The sequence below is a fragment of the Hordeum vulgare genome, chromosome 1H (genome assembly GCF_904849725.1).
Source record: "Hordeum vulgare subsp. vulgare chromosome 1H, MorexV3_pseudomolecules_assembly, whole genome shotgun sequence".
Classification (NCBI taxonomy): domain Eukaryota; kingdom Viridiplantae; phylum Streptophyta; class Magnoliopsida; order Poales; family Poaceae; genus Hordeum; species Hordeum vulgare.
In genome coordinates, this window is record NC_058518.1 from 429,658,450 (window position 1) to 429,667,989 (window position 9,540).

The following is a 9,540-nucleotide window of genomic DNA, read 5'->3' on the forward strand; positions in this document are numbered from 1 at the left end:
TTGATCAAAGATAGTCACTGTCTTCTGATTATGAACAAGGTGTTCTTGCTTGATAACTGGATCACGTCATTAGGAGAATCACGTGATGGACTAGACCCAAACTAATAGACGTAGCATGTTGATCGTGTCATTTTGTTGCTACTGTTTTCTGCGTGTCAAGTATTTGTTCCTATGACCATGACATCATATAACTCGCTAACACCGGAGGAATACTATGTGTGTATCAAACGTCACAACGTAACTGGGTGACTATAAAGATGCTCTACAGGTATCTCCGAAGGTGTTCGTTGAGTTAGTATGGTTCAAGACTGGGATTTGTCACTCCGTGTGACGGAGAGGTATCTCGGGGCCCACTCGGTAATACAACATCACACATAAGCCTTGCAAGCAATGTGACTTAGTGTAAGTTGCGGCATCTTGTATTACGGAACGAGTAAAGAGACTTGCTGGTAAACGAGATTGAAATAGGTATGGGGATACTGACGATCGAATCTCGGGCAAGTAACATACCGAAGGACAAAGGGAATGACATACGGGATTATATGAATCCTTGGCACTGAGGTTCAAACGATAAGATCTTCGTAGAATATGTAGGATTCAATATGGGCATCCAGGTCCCGCTATTGGATATTGACCGAGGAGTCTCTCGGGTCATGTCTACATAGTTCTCGAACCCGCAGGGTCTGCACACTTAAGGTTCGACGTTGTTTTATGCGTATTTGAGTTATATGGTTGGTTACCGAATGTTGTTCGGAGTCCCGGATGAGATCACGGACATCACGAGGGTTTCCGGAATGGTCCAGAAATGAAGATTGATATATAGGATGACCTCATTTGATTACCGGAAGGTTTTCGGAGTTACCAGGAATGACGAATGGGTTCCGGGAGTTCACCGGGGGGGGGGGGGGCAACCCACCCCGGGGAAGCCCATAGGCCTTGAGGGTGGCGCACCAGCCCTTAGTGGGCTGGTGGGACAGCCCAAAAGGGCCCTATGCGCATTGGAAGAAAAATCAAAGAGAAAAAAAAGAGGAGGTGGGAAAGGAAAGGGGGACTCCACCCACCAAACCAAGTAGGACTCGGTTTGGGGGGAGTCCTTCCCTCCTTTGGCTCGGCCGACCCCCTTGGGGCTCCTTGAGCCCCAAGGCAAGGTCCCCCCTCTCCCACCTATATATACGGAGGTTTTAGGGCTGATTTGAGACGACTTTTCCACGGCAGCCCGACCATATACCTCCACGGTTTTTCCTCTAGATCGCGTTTCTGCGGAGCTCGGGCGGAGACCTGCTGAGACGAGATCATCACTAACCTCCGGAGCGCCGTCACGCTGCCGGAGAACTCTTCTACCTCTCCGTCTCTCTTGCTGGATCAAGAAGGCCGAGATTATCGTCGAGCTGTACGTGTGCTGAACGCGGAGGTGCCGTCCGTTCGGTACTAGATCGTGGGACTGATCGCGGGATTGTTCGCGGGGCGGATCGAGGGACGTGAGGACGTTCCACTACATCAACCGCGTTCACTAACGCTTCTGCTGTACGGTCTACAAGGGTACGTAGATCACTCATCCCCTCTCGTAGATGGACATCACCATGATAGGTCTTTGTGCGCGTAGGAAATTTTTTGTTTCCCATGCGACGTTCCCCAACATGTTTTACGTGGCTACTATGGGTATCTAGCAAGAACGATTCTTACCTACGCAAAACCACAATAGTGATACACAAGTTGCTATTTAACCTTCTCCAAGGACCGCCTTTGTCAAATCCGATTCAACTAAAGTAGGATAAAGAGACACCCGCCAACCATATTTCTGCAACAAGTTGCATGTCAGTCGATGGAACCGGTCTCTCGTAAGCGTATGAGTAAGGTTAGTCTGGGTCGCTTCATCCAACAATACCGCCAATCAAGGAAAGGCTAAGGAGGGCAGCAATCTGAATATCAACACCCACAAATTCCTTTGTATTCTACTCGAGATGTCATCTACACATAGACCTAGCTCATGATGACATTGTTGGGGAACGTTGCATGGGAAACAAAAAATTTCCTACACACCCACAAGATCTATCCATGGTGATGACCATCTACGAGAGGAGAGATTGTATCTACATACCCTTGTAGATCGCTAAGCAGAAGCGTATATAACACGGTTGATGTAGTCAAACATCTTCGCGATCCAAATCGCAGCCCGTCCCGCGATCTCATCACGATCCGTCCCGCGATCCCATCACGATCCATCCCGATCTAGTGCCGAATGGACGACACCTCCGCGTTTAGCACACGTATAGCTCGATGACGATCTCCGCCTTCTTGATCCAGCAAGAGAGGGCGGTGAGGTAGTTGAGTTCTTCGATAGCCTAACAACGTGGCTGTGATGGTGGTGGAGCTGATCCGGCACGGCTACGCCATGCACCGCCGAACCTGATCTAGAGGAAGAACGAACTAGAGGGAGGGAGAGGGGCTGCGCCTTCAATTGTGTGTGGGCTGCCCTCTCTCCCCACTAGTATATATAGGAGGGATGGGGAAGGGGTGGCGCCCTAGGGTTTCCCCTAGGGTTGGCTGGCCGCACCCAAAGAGGAGGAATCCTCCTCCACTAAGGGAGGTGGAGTCCTACTCCTAGTAGGATTCCCTCCCACTTGGCCTCCTCCCACCTCCTTGGCGCAAGGGACTTTAGGGGTTGGCTGCCAAGCCCAATAAGGGCTGGTGCGCCACCTATTAGGCCCATGTGGCCCGTGGGGTGGGTGGACTTCTCCCGATGGACCCCCGGAACCCATTCGCCATTCCTGGTACACTATCGGAAATGCCCGAAACCATTCTAAAGCCCAAATACCCTCTTCCTATATATCAGTCTTTGTCTTTGGACCATTCTGAAACTCCTCGGGACGTCTGGGATCTCATCCGGGACTCCGAACAACCTTCGGTCACCAACATACATAACTCAACTATACCGAAACGCCACCGAACCTTAAGTGTGCATACCCTGCGGGTTCGAGAACTATGCAGACATGACCGAGACAATCTCCGATCAATCACCAATAGCAGGACCTGGATACCCATATTGGTTCCTACATATTCTACGAAGATATTCATCGGCCGAACCTCTGTGTCAAGGATTCAGTTAATCCCGCATACTATTCCTTTTGTCCATCGGTATGTTACTTGCCCGAGATTCGATTGTCGGTGTCTCCATACCTAGTTCAATCTCATTATCGGCAAGCCTCTTTACCCGTTCCGTAATACAAAATCCCGTGGCTAACTCCTTAGTCACATTGCTTACAAGGCTTGTTGTGATGTTGTATTACCGAGTGGGCCCTAGAGATACCTCTCCGTCCTATGGAGTGACAAATCCCATTCTTAATTCACGCCAACCCAACATACACCTTCAGAAATACCCGTATAACACCTTTATAGTCACCCAGTTACGTTGTGAGGTTTAATACGCACAAGGCATTCCTCCGGTGTCCGTGAGTTGCATGATCTCATGGTCATAGGAGCAGATACTTGACATGAAGAAAACAGTAGCAATAAACTGACACGATCACATGCTACGTTCATAGTTTGGGTCTTGTCCATCACATCATTCTCTTAATGATGTGATTCCATTATCAAACGACATCTCATGTCTATGGTTAGGAAACCTTAATCATCTTTGATCAACGAGCTAGTCCATCACAGGCTCACTAGTGATAGTGTGTTGTCTATGTATCCACACATGTATTTGAGTTTTCAATCAATACAATTCTAGCATGGATAATAAACGATTATCGTGAACAAGGAAATATAATAATAACTAACTTATTATTGCCTCTGGGGCAAATTTCCATCGGGTCGACGGTGTTGGAGAGGCGGTTTTGAAGTACTTACTATTTCTGCAAGACCAAGAATTGTGGACTGTGTGCTATCAGAGTGTGCGTGAAATGATTATTGTCTAAGCATGGTATCTTTGATAGAAAAGACGGAAATTGATGCATAAGGAGTTAACTTAGAATGCTCATCAAGTTTCAATGGGGATTCTAACCCTTACGTCAAACTTCGTTAATGCATCATCCCACAAAGCTTCTATGAAGGGGGGGGGGGTCTTGTCCTCCAAGGGGTTTTGTGAAATTTAACGTTGACGGTTCTGTTGACCACGACCTGCTCAGAGGCACGATCGGAGCGGTTATGAGACATGACAAAGACAGATTTATTGCTGAAGGAAATCGAAAGATTGAGTACTACGCATATGTTTTTTTAACGACGAAAGCCTTAGCTCTAAAATTTGGCTTAAGAATGGTGCAAAAGGTAGGATGTAATCGGACAACCTGAAGGTGATTGAGACCATGCGGGACAAATGACGATTGCGGGTAAAGCAGCGGCAATCTTCGATGACCGTTTTCATTATGCATGTAATTTCATTATTACTAAATTCGAACATTATAATGGTTATTTTCTTTAGTCTAGTAACATTTTCTTTAGTCGATGTTTCGTTTGAGGAACCTCTAACTAAAATTATAATGATTCTCATAAACGATGTAATGGTTATTTGTAATGAATAAGGTTTGGAGCAAGACAAGTTCCAAACGACGCACATGTTTTGTCTCTCCGAAACAACCACACATGGTGTGTCCATTGCTGAGAGCAGCGTCCCACAAAACCATATCGCCCTGACGCCACGAAAACTCGCAGCGAAGAACAAAATATCACAAACCCAAATATAAGCCCCACCATTTCCTCCCTCTATTCCAACGGTGCACCAGCCAACCGCCCAGCAGCCGCCCCTCCCCACACACAAGCATCCGTTAGCCACTGACACACGGGCCCCACCAACCATCTGGTCCCACGGTGCTGCATTTACGGAGCATCGCAGCGGTACGCGGAGCGACCCTCGCAAGCTGGCACCAGCAGCCGACCACCCATGCGCGCGCCACCCGGCTTCCTGCCACCCCAATGACAGTGCGGGCGCGGAACGCGCCCGGCCCCACATCACAGCCGCACGGCGGGCCGCACTTGGACGTAGCGCTCGCAGGCGTGCTGGGCTGCGCTGCGCTGCGGAGTCCCACCTGTATTTGGCCTCGGGGGTATAAAGTCGTCCCTCTCTCTCCTCGGCGAGACTGCCTCGCTGTATCGCTCACCACTCGCAAACCCATCTAAATCTCACCCCCTAGCCACCCACCCCACCACCACCACCGCGATGGCTCCGGCGATGGGGCTCAAGCGGCCGGCGGCGGCGGCGGCGGCGGCGGCGGCGACGGCCACGCAGACCATCACGCTGCCCCCGCAGGGGGTCGCCGTGAGGGACGCGGTGCGCGGCGCCGTGCGGGACGCCGAGGCGCCCCCGAGGGCGCCGGCGACGCCGGCCCCCGCGGCCGCCGTCGACGGGGTCCTGTGCTTCGAGGAGGTGGAAGGCAGGCGGTGGAGCTACGTCGTCGAGGGCGCCGCCTCCTCCGCCGGGAAGACGGGGAGGGTCAGCGCCAGGGCCAGGGGCGGCTCCGCCGCGCCGGTGGGGGCCACCTTCAGGGCCGTGCCGCTCCAGTCTCCGCTGCCGCCCGCCGAGGTAATTTCCACCGCCGCTGCTATTTGATTGGCGATTGCTATGCCCACCCGTGTGGCCCCTCGCTACATGCCTAGATCCTAATTTAGCGGGTTCGCTGGATTTGGCGTGATGCAAATTCCGTTTAGGATGTGTGAAGTCGTGATTGTTTTTTTAGGGTAAGGCGTGGTTAATTCTACTTGTATGTGGGTTGTTGTGGAGATATTTTCCGATTCCGCGGGTCTGGATCCAGAATTGCAGGCTGTGAGAGGAATAACGGAGTTGCAGTCTCCTTACTGGCTGTTTTTGTCTCTTGCTGGCTGCTGATTCAATTAGTTGAATTAGAAATGTTAGGCTGGTGGATACGGTGATGACTGGTTCACTACTTGTTCATTTGTGATTCACCCTAATTGATCTGTAATGTATAATTCTAAGTTTCATCATTTAGTCATCACCTCTATCTCCATTTGGTTAATAACTTCTGCTTTCATGAAAATGCAAGTTTTGTTGTTTTGTGTCACCGTACATTTGATTTGAGCCTATCTAGTCTAGGCATGTAGCGATGAACTTGGAGTCATCTAGTCTAGCCTTTGCTCAGGAGCAAAGTTGCAATATACAAACAGATGTCTCTTGGACGGTAGAGTTGCTTGCTAGATGGTGCGAAAACTCCTTGAGATTCTTTAATTACTGTTGCTATGTACATCATGTTTTTTGAGGTCTTTTTGATTGACCACGAGTAAGCTTGATGAACTACAATAATGATGCTATGTAACTGTGCATTGCAGGAAATTATGTCCTTCATAAGGTCATATGTTGTGCCTGAAGGTTTTCCAGACAGCGTGACTCCTTCATATGTTCCATACATGACATGGAGGGCATTGAAGGTATATTGATCAGATTTATGTTTAGTTGCATCGTTTACTAGTTTTGAATATATCTTGTTAAATCCTGCTTTTGACTTTTCAGCATTTCTTTGGCGGAGCAATGAGTGTATTTACAACAAGAGCCTTGTTAAACTCCGTAGGAGTCTCACAAAGCAGGGCTACGTCTGGTGCTGTGGCTATTAACTGGATACTCAAGGTAAAATGTTTCCTCCAATCGTTGGTGTGGTCATCCTTGACTATTAGTTATTTGGTTATTGTCTAATAGTTGTATTGTTTTCCGTTACTACAGGATGGTGCTGGGCGTGTCGGAAAAATGCTTTTTGCGCGTCAAGGGAAGAAATTTGACTATGACCTCAAGCAGGTGTAATATTTGAATCCAGTGGTTTGCATCGCCTTTTGAATTTATTTTGTTCTGTTCCAGTAGACTCACTCAAATAAAATTTCATCACAGCTCCGCTTTTCTGGGGATCTCATGATGGAACTAGGAGCTGGGATAGAGTTAGCTACTGCAGCGTTCCCTCAACTTTTCCTACCGTTGGCTTGCATGGCTAATGTTGTCAAGGTTTGACCTCGTGCCTTACTGTGACATGTTATGGCATCAAATATGACATATTATTTCATTAACTTGCAAAAGGGCTTACAATTTTTTTTTCTATTCAGAATGTTGCTGCTGTTACATCGACCTCAACCCGCACACCGATTTACAAGGCATATGCAAAAGGAGAAAATATTGGAGATGTTACTGCTAAAGGAGAAAGTGTTGGGAACATCGCTGATCTGGTAACCATTTATATTTTACATTTAGTTCTCCTGTTTTTTAATTGTGGACTTCTGCATTATTATGAATATTACTGATCCAAAATGCAAATGTGCATATATGACTTACCTAACATTTATTTCTTACCTCTTTTATGAAGTTGGGTACTGGTATGAGCATTCTAATGTCCAAGAGGAATCCATCATTGGTGGCTTCATTTGCAGTCTTGTCTTGTGGATATCTGCTTAGTTCATATCAGGAGGTTTGCTTCTGATTTTTGTTTGCTGCTATTATAATCAAATATCTATGATAAACTAATCCCCTAACCAGACAAATATTATTTCTGTTGCCAGGTGAGATCTGTTGTGTTGAACACGCTAAATACGGCAAGATTCACCGTGGCAGTGGATTCCTTCATAAAGACCGGTACGTGAACAGTGTCTGTAAGAAGTCTTTCCTCCTGGTCAGATCCCTTCATGGTTTGTCGAAGAAAGAAGGGCATATGACACTTTCCCTTAAATATAGTGCAAGCATCACATAAAATCATTGTTTTGTAATAGCATGCTTTGGGTATTAGGTATCAGCATGTTTTGAATACAGTGTATACATTTGAGAAATTCCAAATATATTTGATGACATTTCATTAATACACAAACTGCACGTTCTTGAGTTCTGCAAGGTAGAAACTTTAATGTGAAGTTTCTTGAATAATATAACATACAGATTATATTACAGTATGGAGTTAGTTTTAAAATCCATGAAAGTTAGGAGTATCCATTCTTATATTCATGTCTCTGATTTTCCTGATGCAGGGCATGTTCCTTCATTGAAGGAAGGGAACTTAGAGGAGACAATATTTAATCCACCTTGGAGGCATCAACCTGTGGCGATAGGTTTGCAACTATGATCATATTTATTTGTGATGAATTTGGACTGTAGGACCTTTTGATGACCAGTTTCAATTTGATAGGATCAAGATTTGGAGAGGCATTTCAGGAACCTGCTTCATTTGTTGCTACAAGGCCTTTGTTCGAGGTACTATCTTGTTCACTCCGTTAAGTGCTGTCCTCCATGGTATTTCCGTCCCTTATTGTAGTGCTATCAAAGATTAGTATGTGAAGTTCTGATGTGCATATGATTACAGGATGAGAGGTACATTGTTACGTACAACCCTGCAAAGGACAAGGTTTATGCTTTGCTCAAGGACCAAGCGAAGCAAGATGACATTCTCAAAGCTGCATTCCACGTAAGCATTGATTCTTAACTACTTCCATAATGTTGCACTGGTTAGGGTTGGTTGCAATTATTTACCCTCCTTTGAACGTGTTCTGTTTTACAGGCACATGTGTTGCTGCATTTTATTAATGCATCACATGCTAATCTGAAAGCACGGAAGCGCATGAACTCTGATCAGGGGTCATACCAGTATGTGAACCCAAACCCATTGAACATGGACTTTCTAGCACACATTGAAGAATCTTGCAAGATTGTTACATCGTCGTATGGAGTATTCAAGAGGAAAGCAAGAGAACAGGTGACTTAACTCTGCCTTTATTATGAACATTATGCCTCTCACTCTGATTATTCTACCAGTAATGTGCAAATGGCCTGACCAAATCCACCACATTGTTGCAGCGACATGCAAACTAACCAGTCATATGTTTTCACAGGGATGGATAATGTCTGACTCGCTACTGAACCCGGGCCGTGCTCGGCTCTGCGGAGTAGCACCACAGTGATATAAGCAAGATATTTCTTTCGTATATTGGATCTGAGCCTATGTGAGCCAGCACGTTATTTAGCACAGACCAATTTCATTCAGTTCGAGTACTCGGCGTGCACCAAACTGTGGTGAGACTAGTAGGAGGGATTGTAGGCTGCAGCTTTGGTACCATCTCAACTCTATAGAGCGGTTTGCTGGCTGGCTCATGGCGAAGGGTCTTTAACTAACTGAAAAAAACTGACTAACAAGCTCTTGTATATGCGTCTGGTAATGTATAATGGAGTCCGATATCCGACCTATTTGTAGCCGGTCTAGGTCTCTATCGGCTGAGTTCTTGTACGAGTCTGACTGCAACTTTTTTTCCCCGGTAACTTTGCGGTGCTGTGGTTTCTCTTTGTTTCCATGACTCCAGTTGTTGTAAATGCCAGTTTCACCTAAAGGAGAGCTTTGCTTGATTTCAACACATCTGGTGTGTTCAGGTCTCGAGTCTTGAGGATTTTTTCACTGTTTTAACCTTTTTTCTAAACATGAGCACAAAATGAACCAGATTTGAAAGCATTTCATGATTTGACCCTTTTAGAAACTCCACAAGCCGTGGCGTTGCTGCCCCACTATGCAACGCTTGCCTACCATGGCGTTGCTGCCTTATTATGCAACGCCTGTCTACCGTGGCGTTTTTTCT

At 46.6% G+C, this 9,540-nt stretch overlaps 1 protein-coding gene across 1 annotated transcript; it reads left to right on the top strand.

Moving 5' to 3' along the window:
- Window positions 1-5,079: 5,079 nt before the first annotated feature.
- On the top strand, window positions 5,080-9,321 carry LOC123442799 (protein root UVB sensitive 6-like). Its single transcript, XM_045118949.1, has 13 exons — window positions 5,080-5,518; window positions 6,280-6,378; window positions 6,461-6,574; window positions 6,668-6,739; window positions 6,830-6,940; window positions 7,039-7,158; window positions 7,296-7,397; window positions 7,489-7,561; window positions 7,948-8,028; window positions 8,106-8,170; window positions 8,280-8,381; window positions 8,475-8,669; window positions 8,806-9,321. The coding sequence occupies exons 1-13, from the start codon at window positions 5,156-5,158 to the stop codon at window positions 8,872-8,874; spliced, it is 1,566 nt and encodes a 521-aa protein (XP_044974884.1). The 5' UTR covers window positions 5,080-5,155; the 3' UTR covers window positions 8,875-9,321.
- Window positions 9,322-9,540: the final 219 nt, after the last annotated feature.

Coding starts and splice junctions, on each gene's coding strand:
- LOC123442799 (XM_045118949.1), top strand. CDS start 5,156: ATGGCTCCGGCGATGGGGCTCAAGCGGCCGGCGGCGGCGGCGGCGGCG. Junction 6,575..6,667: donor CTATTAACTGGATACTCAAG/GTAAAATGTTTC, acceptor CCGTTACTACAG/GATGGTGCTGGGCGTGTCGG. Junction 8,029..8,105: donor GCATCAACCTGTGGCGATAG/GTTTGCAACTAT, acceptor TCAATTTGATAG/GATCAAGATTTGGAGAGGCA.